Source organism: Chenopodium album, chromosome 9, assembly GCF_948465745.1.
Source record: "Chenopodium album chromosome 9, dcCheAlbu1.1, whole genome shotgun sequence".
NCBI classification, from domain to species: Eukaryota; Viridiplantae; Streptophyta; class Magnoliopsida; order Caryophyllales; family Amaranthaceae; genus Chenopodium; species Chenopodium album.
Window position 1 is genome coordinate 67,595,484 of NC_137842.1, and position 22,620 is coordinate 67,618,103.

The 22,620-nt window shown below is 36.0% G+C and overlaps 1 protein-coding gene across 4 annotated transcripts; it reads right to left on the reverse strand.

The window, feature by feature from the left end:
* Nucleotides 1-123: 123 nt before the first annotated feature.
* Nucleotides 124-6,701, reverse strand: LOC145558912 (uncharacterized). 4 transcript variants are annotated; one of them, XM_081620279.1, is made up of 4 exons: nt 6,531-6,701; nt 3,632-4,808; nt 1,363-1,426; nt 124-471 (listed from the first exon to the last, which is right to left on the reverse strand). In XM_081620279.1, exons 2-3 carry the CDS (start codon nt 4,781-4,783, stop codon nt 1,412-1,414), a joined length of 1,167 nt encoding a protein of 388 aa, XP_081476405.1. In that variant the 5' UTR covers nt 4,784-4,808; nt 6,531-6,701; the 3' UTR covers nt 124-471; nt 1,363-1,411. The 4 variants fall into 4 exon arrangements, with proteins under 4 accessions (XP_081476405.1, XP_081476406.1, XP_081476407.1 ...); XM_081620280.1 differs by lacking the exon at nt 124-471 and adding an exon at nt 505-550; XM_081620281.1 differs by lacking the exon at nt 124-471 and having other exon boundaries at nt 1,210-1,426; nt 3,632-4,789.
* Nucleotides 6,702-22,620: the final 15,919 nt, after the last annotated feature.

Sequence of the window (22,620 nt, forward strand, 5' to 3'; positions counted from 1 at the left end):
ATCGATTTAAAAAAAAAAAAAAAAAAAGAATTGAAGAAGCAAACGAAAGAAAATATATAATAACAAAAACTTTTTGAAGGAATACGCTTAGATGGTGGAGGTTAAGAATTGTTTAAATGAAAATAATTAACAGAAGAAACGGCTAACTTAGTCAGCGTGATGGAAAATCATTTAAGTTTATAAAATAATGAAGATTCCATTTTTTTCCATGAAATCTTAGTTCATTGGTGTAATTTATGCTATTATGTACACCAAATTACATAGTTTGTGATGTAGACTGCACCCTTAAAAGGTTGTGCTGCTACACGCACCTTTATCATAGTTGGTGTTGTTGCGGCCAATTTTTCCTTTAATCAATGAATTGGGTTTAATCATCTAAACCTCTTGGGCTATATCATTACACATCAAGGTGGGGATGTATTTTATGTTAAACTCGCCGCATCTATTCCCACCTGCTGCCTTGCCTCATACCTATTTGAAAAAACACACACACACATATATATATGTTAAACTCGCCGCATCTATTCCCACCTGCTGCCTTGCCTCATACCTATTTGAAAACACACACACACACACACACACACATATATATATGGAATAATAATTTTTGAAATTCACTTCATAAGCAAAACCTAAATCTAAGTAAAGTAATCTAATTATGGCATAGTGAATAATTTAATTAATTAAACAAGTTTTCTTGTTGCAGATTGATATGGCCAGGTCAATTGTGAAAATCGAATCCACCACATTTGGCGCAAGAGTATACAAAGAAACAAACAATTAAACTAGCATTTTTATTCTCACATAACTTCAAGATTCCCAAGTTTAGCAGGCAAGGGATATGTAAAACAATGGTTGCAAATCTTTCAACATAAGGAAATGTTCAACATTCACCCTATCATCTGCTACATTATCATGTCAAAAACCTTAGTCAATGACTCAATGCTCATGCCTTATATTACACTTGTGGTTGAACCTCAACAATAATTTGTGGTTAAAAGAGATTAAATTAGTCATTGTATTTTGACAAATTTGGTCATTACTTATGCAGTAATCAATTTTTTGTTAATTAGTTAATGATATAAAAAATTGTTAATAAATAGGGGTATGAAACACCTTTTGTTAAAGTTCTATTTTTGTACACTAAACAAATTTCCAAATTATTAATGATCATCATAATGGATTATGGTAAGAATAGAATGAAACAACTAAAACCAAAAGATAAACATTTTCATATGCAAATTGTCTCATAATCAAAAGTAAAATACATTTAAAAACCATTGAAGATATGTAACTTGTATATCTAGCAAAAGGTAAAACATAACTCGAAAACCAAGGCAACATAAGAACACCATACTGAACCTTATAGAATCCATGATTTCAGGGAGGGCAAGTGTGGGTAACATCTGGTTTAGCTCTCCTTGTCCTGGAGCACAAGTGGAACCAATAAATGAATGTATATGAGCAATAGGAGCCGTTACATAAATTTAAGAAAAGCAACTAGAATATATCTCAATCTAGTACTAGAACAAAATCTAGGCAAGGAGTTCTATAATACTAACTAATAGTAGAATGAAAGTCCTAATATTTTTATAGATGTAGAAGGAAATCACTTATAAACAAGTGTGTTAATTTATATTTACTTCCTCCGTTTTTATTAGTTAATACACCTATTTTGACAATATTAAATTAGATGATACATTTCCTATTTTGGCATTTCCTTCTCTCTAAATCTTTCCTACCCACATGGATCATCACCTTTTTTACTCTCTATCTCTCTCCTCTTGAAAAAATGCCTAAGAGTCCGAGTCTGTGGCAAAATGTATCATCTAAAAAAAACGGAGAAAGCATATAATTCTCATTTCTGATTTTTAAAGTAACTTTATCCCTAAAACTTACACTCCGCCACATCAATTTTCCACCAACTTTTAATTATATTAGACTCAATATCTTTGCACTTCATCCCCAAATTTCAATATAGACACAACGATTGTTAATTTTATAATTAAAAAAAAAAAAAGAACATTACAACCAATAAAATAATGTCATGTATGCATGTATAGTCTTAAATAGAATCTTTGAAATCCAAAACTCGTCTTGATACTATATTGGATCAAACATCACAATATAATCTCATGTCAAGACTCCCACCAAGATCACCAATAAACATACCCTTATTTTATTTTATTATTACTTACCCTTTACACTCTTACTCTTTTAGGACATACTTGAATTGGGGGTAATACATTATATGGGGCAATAGAAGTCAAACTAGAGAGAAATGAGAGTGATTAAAAGTGGAGACAAGAAAAAAGATGATAATAAACAAAGGTGGTGATAAAAAACTTATAGAGTGACTTGGTGGTGGGAAGGGAGAGATAGAGTAGATATTACCCAAAGGGGAATGGAGGGTAACTATTACCGCTTTATTCTTTTTATCACCACCTCTATCGACTTATATTTTCCTTAGTTTGACCTTTATTACTACTTAATTAATAGGACCCCCACTCCAGGCATGGCCTTAATCATTAAATCCTTTTACCCTCTGTTTACTACATTCCTTTTCTTTTTTCTCTTTTTTCCTTTATCCTTTTTTTTTTTTTTTTTGGTTTTGTTTTCTTCTTCCCAAGTCATGAAAATTTTCATTTATCTTTCTCTCAATAAAGCTTTCCTCACCAAATATATTGTTGTCATATCTTCACACTTTCTGAGAGTGCCACAATTTATGCCTCACCATTATTAACAAATCAACACAAGCACACTATAAGAAACTGTCAATTGAATCTTCCCGCCATCTTTCTTTTTGAAAACTGTCCAAATAACATCACAAACTAACTTCAAGACTCAACAATAACAATAATGAGAGATAATGCAGAAAAAATTCAAAACATGAAGAAAGTAAGTTATCAGGTCACAAGGACCCTTACTGTCAAATTAGATGAATAAGTTTGGACCTGAGAAAAAGTCAATACTTTAGAATGTTTAAGAGTTTTTTGCGGGCATGTACTAAGAAAATAGGGTATTTTGTGGGGAATTACCAGGGTAAATTTTTTTTTTTTTTGTTTTGGGGGGGGGGGGGGGGGGAAGTACCACAATAAATTTAAGTTTTGTTTAAAGGTACCAGTAGTTCATTTTCTGGTGAAAAGGTCAACTTTCCGACTAGTTGACTACTATAGTTACCACTATTTGTCTTAATTTTGGTTCGTGTTATTCTCTAACAAAGCTTGTGAGCTTACAAAGAGTAGTTAACTAGCCAAATCGTGGTATAATTAAGACAAATCGTTGTAAGTAGAGTAGTCAACTGGCTGGGAAGTTGACTTTGTCATCGGAAAATGGCCTCTTGGTACCTTAAAACAAAACTTAAATATATCGTGGTACTTCCCCACAAAAAAAATTTACTATGGTAGTTCCCCACAAAATGCCCTATTTTCTTGGTACATCCCTGCAAAATACTCATAATAAAATAAATAATAACATGTTTATCGCGAAATGGTTACTAAACACAGTTTATCTAACACATATTCTTGTTTAAAACAAAATATTTCAGGTAACTACGCATACACAATCCACATAATCGTAACACAATATCTAAGACATGTAAGAAATAAAGGGGCAGAGAGAGACAACTTACAAGGTAGAGCCCATAGCAGTCAATGAAGGGAAACCTATTATTGAAACAGGAAAATTCAACTTCGTAATCAAATTTGGCAGAATATAGCAACTCAGACCTGGATGAATCCTGCTCTTGTACAACTCTAATAACACCCATTCGGATAAAAAGGTGAGTACCCCCATAACATCGGCGGCCAACAAGCTCAGTACTCACATAGCAGAAATGCATGTCTCCAAGGTGGCAAAAAGCATTCTGCAACCCACAAAAACAAGGGTCTCCTGGCAAAGTAAACAACTCCTCCCCCATCATCCATGGATGATTTGGTAAAATCTTCGTCTTTTTAGGTTGATAATACTTTATTCCTCTGACGCCAAGATGGTACACTGTGTCACCCATTATCAAACCTAAAGGCAGATACGGAATCATCCGCCTCATTGGAGTGCATTCTTCAGTGTCCAGATGGAACTCGAGCACAATCGTACAGCGAGAGTCTGCTGGTCGACCAATCAAAGCCACCTTGCGGGTGTAGGGATAGTAAGGGCTGTCTCCAGACTCAGACACTCTTTCAAACGAGGGGATACGCCAGTGTAGTGGTTTTTCCACGGGAGGATCCTTCAGATTCCGCCACTTGCCCGTTTCAGGATTATAGACCTCAAATAATTGTATGGATTTATAGTCTATATCCAGGCCAATGATATTTTGGAAAGCACCCAAAACGTAAAGCTTTCCATCTGCAACAAACGTGCAAGCACGAGGCTTCCCACTCCTCATCCCGCACTCTAATGGGGTAGGATGAGTAGAAGTAGTATTTGTGATTGTAGTTGCATCAAACATATAGACATTAGAAGGATATATCTGTTCAACATTGGTACCCATCTGAAGGAGCTGCCCACCCAGAAAATAAAAACAGGACCCAAGCTGCGTACACGTCATAAAATTTGGGAATTCACTGGAGGGAAACTCCAATATTGGCTTTAGCCTCTCCGCTTCTAAATCATCTTTGAAGTCGACTTCATCATTAGGCAAGTTGGTAGGGATGTCACAGCAGAAGAAGGTGTGAGCGATACGATTTGATGGACTATGAGTCATGAACAAGAACACCGTATTTGCCACCCGCCTCGATGACAACAGCAATGATGAAGAACCCTCACTAAAGCTTCCAGAAGACATTCTGATCTGCACAAGAGTGGAGTAACTTTTGATGGAAAATAAAATCAGTTTTTGTTTGGCTTTAGAGATAAAACAGGGGAATGGAATAGTCATTACATTTGAAATGTTGGATTTGACCCAAATCAGCTAGATGTCTGAGTATACTAAGGCAAAAGGAATTAGATTTGGGCTATTATCGCACACATTTAGATATTACTCATATCAAGAATTTCCAAACAAAATTGCCTTTAGCTTTTTCGTCCTTCTCAATCAAATTTCAATTAAAAGGTTATTGAGCGAGCTTCTTCATTTCTCCACATTGTTACATTATACATTCATATGAAAACTTATTTGCAATCTTCTTCTTTCATCGTGTTATGTTAACCATGGTGATACTCTTGGTTCTCATTTGCCTACCTTTTCCCTCTTTCAATATCATTATTTATTTCAATAAAATTCATTCCCACTACAGTTTTATTTAATGTTGTGACATGAATGCAAATTAGGGTTTTCAGACTTTCATGTTCCTATTACATCAGATGACAGATGATATACATCATTTATATTGCCTTACAAAAAAATAAATCAATATATACATTCTAAAATGATACGATTTCGAAAGCATAGAGTGAGTACGCCACGTAGGAAAAATATTTTTTTGAATTGATTTTAATCTTTAATTTTTCAATTCTAATTCTATCATATTTATTTTCAATCCTATAAAAATTTAAAATACGCAGGTTTAGGATTGAAAGGAAAATGATAGAATTAGGTTTGAAAGAAAAAATGATAGAATTAGGATTGAAAAGATAAAAATTTAATCCTAATTCTAAATACCAGTGGCACCCTCAATTATCAATCACAAGATGAAAATGTATCGAGTTTGGGGGTGACACAAACATTTCTCTTTGCAATAAGAGTGACACCACAAAAACATAACCATAACCAGATTAACAAGTTTAACAAATGAACCACAAAAGCTTACGGATGGTTAGACAAAGTACCAAACAATATCAGCTCAATATCATACAACCAAACAAGAATGCAAGTGTAAAGGTTGAAACGGGACAGGTTGGATGGAGCAGCAGTAAAAGTAAAAATTGAAGGAGAAAGAACTGGCAGGGACATGCCCAAACAAAAAATCAAATCAAAAATCACATGTAAATTTATACCTAAAACATAAGAACTCCCAAAAATCAGATTATAAACATGACACACTTGATAAAAACTCCCAAATATCAGAAAATAAACGATCAAAACCCACAAAATCATTCATGCCCATTTCATAAAAACTCCCAAATATCAGAAAATAAACACTTTATCAAGCAATAATATGAAACAGTTAGTCGAAATTAATCAACAAAGCGACAACAATAAAAATTCTGAAATCAACGATTAAGTTTCACTATGAATTTCGAGATGATGATTAAGTTGTGTTTCAGAAAAGTTAGGGAACTCAAGAGTAGCAAACCAAAAGCAACACAGGCAAACAAGCTTACAGACAAGGTCGGATTCGAAATTAATCTTCAATAAGATAAATTTATCAACATAGCAACAATATGATTATTATAAATAAATGATAATAATTTACAAATGAATTGAATTTCGAAATTGTGAATGATGAATCTGCTTGCTTTCTTTATTTTGATAAAAACCCAACCTAATCTCTAAAGTCTAACTAGAAAATAGCAGCAAATCCAGCAATTCAACATATATAACATAAAGCAATCAAATCAATGATTCCTGAGATAAGATTGATTTAATTCACCTAATATTGTCGAGCGAATTGAAGACCTCGTGCAGCGCCGCCACTTCAGAGACGTGTATGCCAATCTAATTTTTATATTTTTAAATGCTTTTTATTTATTTACCAAGTACTTCCTTCGTCCTTCTTTGTTTGCAACAAAGAGAAGGAGGTTACTTTTTTATTTTTTTTGTCTTGTGGTGTAAAGATTTGTGGTGATTGTGGTAGTTAAGTGGAGGAGAGACAAATATATTGGCGTTCATATAATACTGGAATTTTATGCATGCGATGCGTGTGTGATATATTGTGTGTAAAAGAATTATACGAAGTACATTATCTCTTAATCTCTATTATATAATGAGAGAGAAGTTTAAGTTAATTATGCTAAGAAAACAATTGTGTTTATATGATTGAGAAATGTCTTTTATTTTTGGTTTATTGAGCGATAATTGATGTAATTTATGGTTTAATTATTTTTTTCCCACAATCTAATTTTTCCCGCATTATTATAAATGAAGTCATATTATGAAGTTGCTTGATTGAAATCATCTAATTTGATTGCTTCCATATTGACCATTAAAGAGTGAAAATAGATTAGTAAGGGTAGTAGTGTAATCTCACGTGATTATAATATATTCAATTAATTAAAATAACCTTTCTCAAATAAGTAATGAGGAATGATTACCAAGGGTAGTAGTGTAATCTCACGTTTTTATAATTATATTCGATTTGCCAAAATAACCTTACTGAAATAAAGATTGATGAAGGATTAGTAAGGGTAGGTTGGTAATTTCAGGTACCCACCAACCACCACCCCCTACTCTCCCTTATATAATAGAGATTATGTGAGTGTAAAATAATAAAGTTGGGTAAATAAATATAGTATGTTGCGAATGTTGCAAACATTTTTGGTACACCCAAATAAGGAAATATGTTGCAAATATATTGGGACGGAGGAGTACTCTGTATTATTTTTGAAAAAAAATTATTTGAAAAAAAAAGTCTAAGAGCATGTTTACTTCGGCTGAAAACTCCTGAACTGAACTGAATTGAACTAAACTGAACTGAACTGAACTGATTTGAACTGAACTGAACTGAACTGAGCTTGAGCTGAAATTCATTGTTTATGAGAGAAGGAAATTGAGAACTAAACTGATCTGAACTGAACTAAACTGAACTGAAATTAAGCTGAAGTAAACAAGCCCTAAGGGTGAAAGCAACAAACTAGAACTGAGAATCTCGAAAGACCTCAACGAACTTTTACCCAAAGACTATACACATGTCTTTCTTGTGAAAGGAATGGTGTCCTTCGAACAAGTGTATTATTCCGATAGAGGGTTCGGAGCTATTGGAAAGCTATTTATTCAGTAAGTTCAAGTGATCGGGTCACACCCAAGCAACTAACGATCTTGACTTAAGCTTAATTTCAGTTCCGATAAGTAGTATTAATGTATAATTAATATTAGAGCTTAATCTTGACTGAACCCTTTGGGTCACACCCAAGCAACTAACGATCCGACGCGACGAATTAATCCGAAAGGAATTAATGAGTCACCCGAGTATTATGAACAAAGACGTCGGATTCCGAGCTTAGAGCGTCGGAACCGAATCTCAAAAGTCGAGCCAAAATTTAGGATTTGGCGAGACGGGAAAATGCTTCAAGTAACAAGTAAAAACCCTAGCCACGCGAAGGCTAGGGAAGCGCGCCAAATAGAAGCGCGCCACGTGGCAGTGCCATGTGGCAACGGGCCGCGAACCCGGGTGACGGGTCATGGACGCGGGCCAAAGGGTGGCGGCCCAACCGAACCCAACTTGGGGCTCAAGGTTGGGTGCCACATGGTTAGCTCACAATGCATGTGAGTTGCCCTGGGGAGCAAGTGAGGAAGTGGTCCTCACCTAACCATGTGACACTTGTTACTTAGTTATTCCTTGGTTTATTTAACTAAGGATTGAATTCAACATTCTTTCCATGTGGGATCTTTTTGTAAAAAAGTCCAACATTGAAAGATGAGTGGAATTCACAAGGAAGCACTCCTTATAAATAGTCAAGGCATACCTTGGGATTGTTCACTTGAGTAAGAGCTCAATTAGGCATCTCCACTTGAGAGAAAACCTATAAGCTCATTAATTACTCGGGTAGTCTTTTTGGTCGGACTTGGCTAACCTCCAAGTAGTAGACCGGTCGGGTCGAGTTGCGGGTGGACTTCGTTGGAGGTCCTTGCCATTTGTGAGGCTCGGCTTTCTCAAGTAAGAGCTCCATCCGGTTGAGCGAAGCACGCTACAAGGGTAATTTAGTCTTTTCTCTATTCTTGTTATTTATGCATTTTGTTATATTAATTGTGAGTTTGTTCTTGGGCTCGGGTTTTATTTCCGCGGTGAGTCGGACTCATCGAAACCCAACGGCGGTATCGGAGCCTTACTCATTTATTTTTATAACAAATAATTTTCAAGGTGTTTTTAATGATTTATTTTTCTGGTTTATGTTACTAATTAGATTAGTACCTCGGTTTTATTAATTTTAAACCCGTTTTAAAGCTGATTTTTGGCCCCGAACCCAGATTTTTCGCCCAAAAACAGTGAATTTTGGGTGGAAACAGTGTTCTGGGAACGTTACAATCCTTTTAGGGCTGTGAAAAAAGCCAAAATCTGAACATAAATGCCTTTTTTCGAGGGTTTTTCGTTTTTGACGAAAAATTTTAAATCTTTTAACCTTGAATCTTAATAGCATATTTATGGTGATTATGTATATGGTTCTTTCCTTAATGTTTCTGCAATTTTGACCTCTTTAAGCATGGTTACTTTGTAGTAATTAGTGCTTGAAAGATTGGTTAAATTTTCACACAATTGCAAATTCATTGCATTAAGTGTGAAAAATTTATTCTTTGAGGCTTCTAAGTACTAAAGATCCAATCTTTAATTGTTTTAAGTGGTTGGAACTTTGAGTTACTAAATTCCATGAATTTTTTGTTGAACTTTTGATTTAATCATGTATTAAGTTGATTGGAATCATAAAGTTTCAATCTTGTGATAGAAATTTCATTTATCTTCATATTGGAAGATATAATTTTTCAAGGATTCACAAGTTAAAGTTGGAATCTTTATTTGAATTTTTATGTTCATAATTCCAACCCCCCTTTAATTTTGTCAAATCTCATGATTAATTTAAGTTAATTAAATTAATAGTGAGAATATCCCTATTCATTTTATTGCATCAAGTTGAACCAATTTTATTAAAGAATAGTTCTTGGAAATAATTTTGGTTTTGTGCACTTAAATTGAATTTAATTAAGTTGGACTTGTTTTATTTTCATTTTTGCCCAAAATATTGATTCTAAAATTAATTTAGAATTAATTAAAATGTCACACGAAAAAATCGGGAAATAATCCCGAGGCACTTGCACGCAAACCAAGGCACAATAGCCACGAGCATCACTCGGCCAGCTGGGCTGCACGCGCAGCCCGCATGTGGCTGCCGAGGATGCGGGCTGGTGCGCTGTGTGCTTGGTGCGTGCTGTGCTAAGGGTGTGCGTGGGGCTGTGCGCGACTTGGTGCGAGAAGGGCATACGAGGGAGGGCCATGGCACAGCAGCAGCTGCGGCCATGGCGCGTAGGGTGTGCGGGCTGACCAGGCAACCCAAGCAGTAGCTCGGCACGCATGGTGTGCGAGGCTGTTAGGCAGCACACAACACATGCGTACGTACGAGTGCTCGGGGTGCTTGCCTTGGACAACCCGATGCACCTAAACTCTCTCGATTTCATTTTGCAATTTTTGCCGATTTATTTATTTTAATTATTTTAATTAAATTTTAGAGGCTAGGCCTCGGTTTTCAGCGGCACTTGCAAAATTTAATTTTGGCAAAATTTTGGGTTTACCGGCTTAATTAATTGGATTAATTAAGATGGATGCGGAATTTAGTGGGAGCTTCAATATTAATTGCGCTAAATTACATAATCGGTTAAACAACTTTGACTAGTTTTAATTAGGGGCGTTAATCGGATTAACAACCTAAATTAGTTACTAGTTTACGCGTGTTTGTGCATTGTTACTTGTTTACCGTTGTAAAATGATTGGCCATTCACAAATATTGAATGGATGAATGGAATGTATATTCTCCCGCAGGTTTTATAAAAATGGCAACTAGTGGGGCCCGATTAGGATAGAAAATACGAACTGCGTTCCGTCATGTATTTTTGTAAATCTAAATACGGCCTGCGAACCGTTGAGTATTTTTGTACCTTAATATTTAGATTAGTCCTAATCGTAGATACTATTAGTTGCATAATTTTGGTTAAAGTCTTGAAGACGGAGGTTCTTGGAAGACGAAGCCATGAAGTTGCAAAACAAGACCCTTGAAGACTTGAAGACTCAAGGGGTCATGCTAGTTGCCAAATGCATCATTTACTTATGCTTTCGATATATATTTATGCTTGTGCTTATATATATATGAATGATATGTTAGATGCATGTTTAGGATTTCAATGTTGCGATGGTTAATTAAGTTCACTTAAATCAACCAACATAGAAACCGTAGGGTCCCTAAGAATATTGAGTAAAACTTGCCTTTCCAAAACAACACTTACCAACCGAACGAGGGTAGTGATGGGCTACGCCAAAGCGAGGCATCACTACCTCTCCGAGGAACGTAAGGCACACCGGGTGTGCATGTTGGTTTTAGTTATACTCAACGATATGAGTGATGAACTCCTAACATGTCGTGGCAAAGTGGATAAGTTGTTGAGAGAGCATTAGATGCGACGATTTATCTAACCAAGAGTGGCTTGGAGTCATTAGCAAAGAGTTGTTTACCCTAGAATATTGAGTGTTAAGACAAGCCAAAGCATGCTTAATCACTCATTGATTCTTTGGATCTTGGAATCGCCTTATTCTCGCCAAATGGGGACAAATTTAATGCGTGGATAAGACGCTAAATAAGGTTGAAAGTTTGCATGAATGCTTTTAAATTTCAAACTTATTATGTTATTTTCTTGATAAATGGTTATACTTTGCACTTATATTTGTAGAATTCCAAATCAAACTATATTGTTTTCAATGATTGGTAAAGGAAATCTTGGAGAATAGTTCTCAAAGAAAGGAAAGGCATTTCTAAAATACAATTCTCATAAATGACTTTTATAACTAAGTCCGAAAGGACGGTTGGGCATCATGTATTCAAAATACTAGGTAGTTTTGATAAACATGAAGTATTGAGTTGAAAACTCAAATTGTCAATGCTTGACAACCAACATATCTTTTCGCTTTATACACTAGTGAGTACAACTCATTGATGTATTAATTCAAGTACGAATTAAAGAAAAGATAGAACTTTGTTATACGGTGCACTAGATGCTTAATTATGCCTAACAAAGTATAAAAGTCAAAGACACTTAAAGAAATGGTTCTTAAAGATTATGAGATGAAGTATGATAAGAAATATAGGAAACAAAGAACATAGAAAAGGAATAAGATTCCATTTCTACTAAAGAGTTCATGTTATTACAGTTAACTTAGCAACTCGTTATCTTCACAAGTATCGAATACTGCTTGAGGGTTCCACTTTAAAGGTGACCTCAAACTATTGAAGTGAAGCTAAGTTATTGACTTACAAGCTTAGAATGAAGCAAGTGGTGCTACATTAGTTGTAAGGTTGTATGCTTTGTTTAAAGACCTTTTAAAGCTAAGGCTGGAATAAATAATGGTTATTATTATGTTCCATAATCAGCAAACAATCCGTTAACACACGGAAAGACTCACATTCAAAGTAAAGAGTAATAGTTGCGAATTTATTTGAATGGCATGGTTGTCTAAACCATGAGTCAAGAATGCTTGATTATAAAAAAACATTTCCCTAACATGAAGACTCACAATCAAGTCATGAGCATGATTTGTACATCTTTAGCAATGTCACATTAACAAGAACGTACTCAAGGCTATATAGGCTCTTGACAGTTGATCGATTCGGAATCGTTCTAAGACAAACAAGTCTTACTTGTTAAAAACCGACAAAGCAAAGAGCTATTGTTCTTGACATAGACAATTGACTCCGAAAGCTAAAGAGGATTTAATTACTTCAACGTTTCACGAAGAATTTGAAAGAATATGGCTATATTCATCAAATGTGAACAAACTTGACCTTGAATAGCTCAAGAGTTCAATGAAGTACAGAATCAACTTGGCAAGATATCAAAACGTCTAGATTAGATCGAGCGATGTTTGCTTGAGCCAAGCGTGACCATCTCAAAGTTATGAAATTGAAACTTTCATAAATAACTCCACAAAGAACATAATGTGTCTTCACGGAGACCTCGATGCCATTTGAAAATGACTCGAACGATGATGGATCACATTCCTTCCTATAAAACTCTTAAAGATTTGCACAAATGACTAATGTTACACTAAACAAAATGTCGAAGCTAAGAAAGGACACCATATTCAGTTATGGATAGAAATAACTTCTAAACGTCTTTTCAAGTATATGTCTAAGGCTCTTAGCCTTAGTGGGAGCTCATTGGCTCAGTGGGAGCTAAGTGACTCAGTGGGAGCTCACCGGCTTAGCAAGAGCTAGGTGGCTCAGTGGGAGCTTAATGGCTCATTAAAGGCTAAGATAGCTCAAGTGGGAGCTAACTGTTTGTTTCACAACGAACTTTTACCCAAAGACTATACACATGTCTCTTTGTAAGCATTCAAGTGAGACTACGGGAATTACCTCCACAACCTAATTGAGAACATATTGTTTGTTGCTCTAAGTGGTGTGTTTCTGGAAAGTAACACATTTCCAAAACGACAAGTGAGAGAAAAATGAACTCGATGACCATCGAGATTAGCAACAAACTAGAACTGAGAATCTCGGAAGACCTCAAAAGGGCTTCGTGAGAATAATTGATCAAGAATACTCAAAAGGACTTTACAAGTGCCTTAAAAGAGAGTTCATTACTTACAAAACTTCTGAAAAGTTGGAGTAAGATCAACATAATGAAAGGGCTTTGAAAGCGTCTTGAAACTCATTGTTTGATGCAATTACCCCGTATAGGTATAGAATTCACCAGAGGTTTGGATTGAATCCTATAAAATTTCTATTAAGTTAGAAATAAACCTAAGACTTACAAGCATACTATTTACTATTAGATAGTAAGGGAATAATGCCTTGTAAGATAGCTACGACAAATCCAAATTCCGAATAATGGTTAGAGGCCATAAAATCCGAAATAGACTCCATGTTTGAAAATCATGTTTAAAACTTGATTGATTTGCATGAAGGGTGAAAGACCCATCGATTGCAAATAAGTTTTCAAGGAGAAAACTAAAAAATGTGGAAATGTATATGCATACATAGCTATATTGGTTGAAAAGGATTCACGGAGTTGGTTTTAATAAAAACCTATTCACCAATCAAAATGCTCAAGTCTTTTCGTGATTATTCTAGCAAAATTGCACATATGAAATATGGCAAAATAGATACCAAAACTGCTTTCCTAAAATAGGATTTTGGAAGTGACTATGAAAATAGTCTAAGGGTTTTGAAAATCTGAATAATGCTAGATTTGAAAGAAAACTCAAGAAATCCATTATGGGATTGAAGGAAGCATTGCATAAAGGAATTGGAACGTGTTTTCTCATAAAGTTAATAAAAGGGATTGGCTTATGAAGAAACATAGAAATTCTTGTGGATAAGAAGTTTAGTGAGAGCAAGAGTCAATCTTGTAAGGTCCAACAAGAAGTTTACGAACTCTGTTGTAAATTAACTATCAAATGCTAAATGCTTAGATTTGAAAGTATTTTCGACAATGGACCAAGAAAAAGACGATACTTAGTACATATTGGGAATTAAGATCTATTGTATAGACTTAATAAAATGTTTGAACGAGTAAATGAATTTACCGTGTTAAACATGAATTGAAGGACTTAAAAAGGCTTTCGACCCGTATGTATAAAACTAAGTAACTGTTTGAACTAAGTATAAGCTAGGCTAAATACTAAGTCAAACAAGAAAGACTCGAGTAGAGACTTTCAACCATATCACATAGCAAACAGTTTAGCAAGATTCGGTGAAACTGGATGAGCTAAAAGGTCACATGTTTGGAATAAAATTGTGAATAATTCTGCAATTGAAACCATCGTGTATGCTATGGAGTCGTCACACAATTTACATGTTTAGAACATGAGAAGAATAAAGTACCAATCAAAATAAATCTAAGTCATGGACCGTTAGATTATGATCAAGAACATCCAAAGTACTTGGATAAGTAAAAGGGATGGGTTCTTGACGCATGGAAACAAATGTAATTTGAGAATTGATGTTGCAAGCACAAACCTTAACAAGGATCAGATCCTTAACAAGGAAGCCATTTATAAGCACGAACTAACAATGAGTCGTGGCTTGAGAATGGTAACATGGACGTGCATCCATGTGTAATGTGCGGGAATTTAAGGTAAATTTCCATGATCACAAGTGATTAGGGTATCCCAAATCAATGTGAGCCGTTTGGTGTGAAACCCAAGCAAAGCATCATCAGGAAGTCTACTAAAATATATGTTGAGAATATGGTTGTCTTAAAGGCAATAATAAGGAGGATGTTAAATGGAAAGTTTTTTGTTGAACGTTGATGATTGTAGGTTGTCAAGTTTAAGATCTCAATCATGAAGATGAGTGGGAGCCATCACTTGGACAATAAATTTTAAATCACATATAATCCATGACACTCTCAAATCTTATCATCTTATTATAAAAGTGATCGATAATGAAGATGCTAGGATTTGCAAAGTAATTATAGCTAAACCTATGCAATAAGTGAACGACAACATTCACAATTGCACGAAAGAAATCAAGTATATTAAATACGGGTGTGATTTCTATAAATGTTTTATAAAGAGTATTACTCTTAAAACATTTGGAAAAACCATTTATCATAAGATGAACCATTCAGGTTTTGGAGTAATTTAATTTCATGCAATTTTATCACTCCGTTGCTATTTAATTGTGGTTTAGAATTAAATATTGAGTCCATTCGATTTTGAGAATATTCAAAATAAGGTATCAAGACAATGTCTTGGATAAAGAAACACCTATTAAGTGAACATTGAATATTTTAATCGAAAATTATCCCTAATCGAGGTCATTTAAATGGTGGACGATTAATGACCACTTGAGATTAGTGTGTAGTATGGTTTATAGCACCGTTTCTTGTGCTACAAGGACATGATTGTCATAAATCATTTGCACGGGTATTGGTTTAGAACCATACCGGATCGACCTATGAGAATACTTTAAGAGATTTAATATCGTCATAAGTATACCTCTCATTATGGCTATCAGAACCTCTTTCCTCGACCATGAGTATTGTAAGTTCTCTTGTTTGAGTACTAGTCTGTTTTGATGTTGTCAAACGTCTGTCGTAAATGGGGATTATAACGGCAACACTCGGGCGGCTAGGTCCTCTTAGTAAGAGAAGCTAACAGTGCAAGACTGGGAATGTCCCCCTACTAACAATAGGGAACATGTCTTTGTTGTTTACAAGGCCTCTCGAAGAGCGAGACTGTGAAAATGCATGGTCGTGCTCGGATGGATTTTAGAAATCATCTGTTTATTGACAGTCAGACTCAGATTTCGAGAAACACTTCTAGACGTAATAAGGATGACGAATAATCTTACCTTATAGTTCATGAAGAGACATTAAGTGACATAGGAAAAAGGCTATACACTAAAAGCGCACTTGTACGGAAGGACAAGTGGGAGATTGAAAGGAATGGTGTCCTTCGAACAAGTGTATTATTCCGATAGAGGGTTCGGAGCTATTGGAAAGCTATTTATTCAGTAAGTTCAAGTGATCGGAATGCCTAGGTGGAGGTCGCTTCCGATCAGTAGTATTAATGTATAATTAATATTACAGCTTAATCTTGACTGAACCCTTCGGGTCACACCCAAGCAACTAACGATCCGACGCGACGAATGTATTCGGTGTTTTTGAGAGGTAGGGGTTCCTTTTTGGCAAATAGAATGCCAAAGCTTTCAAAGACATAGGTAAGTAGGTTTCCATATCCAACTTTCCATCCTTTTGGAACACAGTGAGAGAGGTGTTGGATCATGATAGAGAGAAAGTTGATTTGTATTTTTCGGGCTAGGCAGTAGATTAGGGTAGCATCGAGTTTGTTGGCACAATCTCTCTTCTGAGAGCGAGGGATTATATCATTGTATACAAATTTCAACAGGATTTTGTCAAGAGGGGTTAGGTCATTGTGGTTGATGTAGGTTTCCTCAGGGTCACCTCCAAGATGCTCCACAATTTCATCAATATTAGCATCAGGAAGAGGGTTTCTTATGACATTGTTCTTGAAATACAAATCATACCCAGAATTAGGCACATCAAACAACTCAGCCAAATACATCGCATCAAACTCAATCTCCTTCCCATACACAGTGCTACGAATAGTACCCTTAAAATACTTAAAGCTTTTGCAGAAATCTTTCATAGCATCAACATACATACTCCGATTAAAACATTCACTCAACAAATTGACCCAATTTTGAAACTCAAGCAAATCAAGCAATTCATACAATTTAACAGATCTACACCAAGGTAAATTGAGTGCCACACCTGTCACGAAGTGATCAGCTATCTTTTCTTGCCTTTTCATGGCAGCAGGCTTGTCTCGATAGTTGACACCCATCTCTGGAACACTTTCTTCTCCTTCTTGCATGTCATCGGCTTTCCTTTTTCTAGAAGAATGGGATTCAGTGGTGGATTCATTCTTTGGAGGCTCAGGAATTTGGTTTTCCGGAAGGTTTTCCATGGTGATATCTGGAATAGGGTTTGTGTTTGCTTCGGTTTCGGCTTGGGTTTTTGGTGAAATATCCATGGGAGAGAAGTTTTGATCAGAGTGAGGAGTGAGAAGGTAATTTTTGAGTGGTGTAAATTTTGGTGAGGCTGACATCCTTTTTATGGTGGAGGTAACTTGGTGAGGTGAATTTGTGAGGTGTCGCTTGGAAGGTGAAGTGAATTAAGTTGATTTGACACTCATATTTATTGCTTAGGGAAACGTAAACCGTGTTTTTGTGAGATAAGTGTATGTGGGCTACTTTTGAATAAAAGATAGAGATGAATATTAGATGTATTCATCAGAAATTGTGTTTGGATAGAAAAATTAGGAATTTTTGAAAATAAGATAAACACAAAAATTTGATCTTTTGAATTTTACCAAGGAAGACTTGCAAATACAACTTGGTACACGGAACAATTCAACAAGGCTCATGCAATCAATTAGGGACTTTCATAGACTATGCCTTTCAAATTACCATGCCTTAAAAAATATTACTCCTGCTCACAACCTATCTCAACTATGTAATTAAACATATAACACTTGTGCACAGTATACAATGATTAAGCACGTCAGTTTGAGTTTCATACCTGAGGGAACTTGATGCATTTTTCTTAGTTTAACTTAATCATCCCAAGTTCCATTCTCATCTTCTCATGCCTCTCTCTATTCAAGGGTTTTGTTAAAATATCTGCAATTTGATTGTCAGTTTGGCAGAAATCTAATTTAATCAAACCCTTTTCAACATTATCCTTAAGGAAATGATGCCTTATGTGAATATGCTTGACTCTTGAATGATGGACTGGATCTTTAGATATGCAAATTGCACTAGTGTTATCACAGTAGATAGTAATGCAATTAAATTTAATACCAAAGTCACGCAACTGTTGCTTGATCCAAAGGACTTGAGAGCAACAAGCAGCTGCTGCTACATACTCAGCCTCTGCAGTAGACAATGCAACAATATTTTATTTCTTAGAACCCCAAGAAACTAAACAAGAGCCAAGGAACTGGACCATACCTGAGGTGCTTTTCCTGTTGACTAAATCACCAGCATAATCAGCATCGGTAAATCCTCTAAGCTTAAAGTCATCACTTCTAGGATAGAACAGACACAGGTCATCTGTTCCTTTGAGGTATCTCAAAATTCTCTTGACAGCCGTTAGATGTGATTCTTTAGGATTAGACTGAAATCTAGCACACAATCCAACACTAAAGGAAATGTCAGGCCTACTGGCTGTTAGATATAACAATGAACCAATCATACCTCTATAAGTAGTTTGATCCACACTTGTTCCTTGTGGATCCTCATCAAGTCTTGTTGCTGTTCCCATAGGTGTGTGATTTGTCTTAGCATTCTCCATATTGTACTTCTTTAGAAGTTCCTTGACATAAATCTGTTGGTGAATCATGATTCCTTCTGCAGTTTGCTTTATTTGAAGTCCAAGGAAGAAATTTAATTCACCCATCATGCTCATTTCAAATTCACCACCCATTAGCTCAGCAAAGTACTTGCACAAAACATTGTTAGTTGCACCAAATATAATGTCATCTACATAGATCTGTACAACCAACAAATCAGTTCCTCGAGATTTAAGAAAAAGATTTTTATCAACTTTTCCTCTTTTGAAATCGTTTTTCAATAGGAACTTTGAAAGCCTTTCATACCAGGCTCTTGGAGCTTGTTTAAGCCCATAGAGAGCTTTATCAAGCTTGAAAACATGATTTGGAAATTTAGGATTTTCGAAACCTGGAGGTTGTTCAACAAAAACCTCCTCATTTAAGAAACCATTAAGAAAAGCACATTTCACATTCATTTGATAGAGTTTGAAACCCATAAAAGAGGCAAAAGCTACTAGGATTCTAATAGCTTCTAATCTAGCTACAGGAGCAAAGGTTTCATCGAAATCAATACCTTCCTGTTAATTGTAGCCTTTCACAACCAATCTTGCCTTTTTCTTTACTATAGTGCCATGCTCATCTAGCTTGTTCCTGAACACCCATGACTTTCTTGTTCTTTGGCTTTGGCTCAAGGTGCCATACTTTGTTTCTCTCAAACTCATTTAGCTCTTCTTGCATGGACACTATCCAGTCAGCATCTCCCAAGGCTTCTTGATGATTTTGAGGGTCTAAGATGGATAGAAATGCATGGAACGCACAGAAGTTCCTCATCTGTGATCTTGTTTGAGTTCCTTTCTCTATGTCACTGATGATTAGATCAGTAAGATGAGAACCTCGATACCTGAATGGCCTAGGTTGAAATTCTCTCACTGGAACTCCAATTTGAGGAGATTCTTGTTTTGTTCCTTCTACTTCTTCTTCATTTGCTGGTTCCTCATTGACCTGTACTTCTTGTTGAGGAACTTCTTCATTTTCCTGTTCCTTATCAATCCAATTTCAAAATCATTATCTTCTTCTTGTTCCTGCACACTCACAAACTGATTAACTTCATCAAAGATTATGTGAATGCTTTCCTCAACACACATTGAATTTTTATTAAAAACTCTGTAAGCCTTGCTGTCAGAGGCATATCCTCACTTCTTTCATCAAATTTGCCTAGGTTTTTCTTACCATTATTATGTACAAAGCACTTACAACCAAAGGCTCTAAGATGAGATATGTTTGGCTTTCTTCCCCTAAACAATTCATAGGGAGTTTTGTTGATGATGCTTCTGATTGTTACTCTGTTGAGAATGTAACATGCTGTATTCACGGCTTCAGCCTAGAAGTTCCACGGCAATCCACTTGCAATTAGCATCGTTCTAGCCATTTCCTCAAGGGTTCGATTCTTCCTTTCTACAACTCCATTCTGTTGGGGAGTCCTTGGAGCTGAGAAGTTATGATTCATGCCATTTTCTCTGCAAAACTCATCGAACCTTGAGTTCTCAAATTCAGTTCCGTGATCTGATCTGAGATGGACTATGGAGTGACCACTGATTTTCTGTATTTTCTTGGTAAAAGCAACAAACTTGTTAAAAGTTTCAACTTTACTAGCAAGGAAAATAACCCAAGTGAATCTGGAATAATCATCAATAATGACCAAAACATATTTCTTGCCACTCCTGCTTTGAATTCTCATGGGACCACACAAATCCATATGGATTAATTCCAGAGGCTTTGTAGTGCTTACCATTTTCTTCAATTTAAAAGATGAGCGAACATGCTTGCCTTTCACACATGCATCACAAACTTTGTTCTGTAGGAACTTGATTATAGGAAGTCCCACAACTAAGTTCCTTGACCTTAGTTTGTCCAGTAATGAAAAGCTAGCATGTCCAAAACGTTTATGCCATAGCAGGGAATCATCTTCAACAACACTCAGACATGTAAGGTTGTTCCTTGGGATTAAGTTGAGGTCAACAGTATATGTATTCCCTCTTCTTGTTCCTTCTAGAACAACCTTTCCTGACTTGTTGTTGATGATGTTGTAAGAATCAGAAGTAAAACTTACAGAGTTTCCTTTATCACAAAACTGTGATATACTGAGCAAATTGTGCATTAAGCCCTCGACCAGGAACACATTATCAATGGAATGAGATTTTGATCTTCCAATCTTTCCTTTTCCAATGATCTCGCCCTTCTTATTATCCCCAAAGGTTACTATTCCTCCAGGGTAGTCTTCTAGTGAGAGGAATTTTGATTTATCACTTGTCATGTGCTTTGAACACCCGTTGTCGAGATACCACGAGTTGTTCCCCCTCACTAGGATCTGCAAGAAAACTAAGCATTAGGATCAGGAACCCAGGTTTCCTTGGGTTCCTTAGACGTGGATGCAATATCAGTTTTCTTGACCCACACTTGCTTAAAGTTTCTTTTATTTGCTTCTTCTCTATTTCTACATTGCTCGTAGAGATGACCTGTCTTACCACAGAAAGTGCTTACCTTCATGCTAGGAAGCTCAACATATTTCTTTTGCTTACCCTTTCTCTTGGTCATGTAACCAAGTCCTTTAGTTTGTTTTCCTTGAGCTTCAGCTATCCACTTAGGTATGACTTTTGGGTCAATACTTCTATCTTTCCTAGTATTCCGTTCCGTTTCAAGTTGATCCTTTTGAATTCTTAAGGTAAAGAGTTCATTTTTCAGATTTTCAAAATCAACATTAAATTTAAGCAATTGATCGCTTGAGGAACTGCTAGAACTGTTATCAGAATTCATGAGCTTATACTGAGTTAATTCAACATTCAGAAGAATACTTTCATTCTTAATCCTATCAGCTATCTCAGTTATGTGTTTATACTTAATGTCTAACTCTCTTAACTTGCTTTGAGACTTGGTATAGGTTGTTTCCAACCATGTACCATGTTCTTTGCAAATTTTGAGAGCCTTTTCACATTTGTTAAGCTTCACACAAGTTTCTCTAAAGAATTCTTCTTCTTCCAGACATATTTCAATTAGACTTTCTTTAGAGAGAGTTTTAAGCTCTTTAGGATCAAGAAATACCTCTTTCTAGAGTTCCTCAAGGTAGGCTCTTTCATCATCTGATTTGGCCATCAGACAAAGGTTAGCCGTCTCCTCATCTGGTTGGTCATCCTCTTCCTCTTCACTGTCTGAATCTCCCCAAGCTGCTATCATAGCTTTCTTCATGTTTGACTTGGAGTAGTTTGTTTTGCTGAATTTTTCTTTTCCTTGCTCTTTGGAAATTCCTTTGCCTTTATCATTTTCCCAAAGGGGGCAGTCTCTGATAAAGTGATCTGGGGATCCACACTTGTGGCAGCTGTAGTCAGGTTTTGGATTTGAGGTCTTCTTCCCGAAGTTCCTTGAGGTGCGGCCTTTCTTAAACATCTTTTTGAATCTTCGCACAATCAGGGCAGCCTCATCCTCGTCCACTTCTGAGTCTTCCTCCTCTTCAGCTTTAAGAGCCAGACCCTTGTTCCTCATAGATTCATTGTTGACTCCAAGGTGTAGTTCATGAGTCATGAGAGAACCTGTCAGTTGTTCGATATTGAACTTGGTGAAGTCCTTAGTTTCCTGAAGGGCTGTCACCTTAGCTCTCCATCTCTCATCCTGTGGAAGACTTCTAAGAACCTTCCTAACCTACTCATCTGTAGGAATCTGTCTACCAAGGGAAACCAGCTCATTTATGATGTTAGTAAAACGGGTTAGCATCTCTTGAATAGTTTCCTTTGGTTGCATCTCAAATCTTTCATACTTAGACATAAGTAGATCGATTTTTGAGCGTTTAACCTCATTGGTTCCTTCATGAGTAATCTGCAGCAAATCCCAGATTTCCTTAGCGTTCTTGCACCCCATAACACGATTGTGTTCGTGAGGTCCAAGTCCACAATGGAGCAATTTTACAGCCATA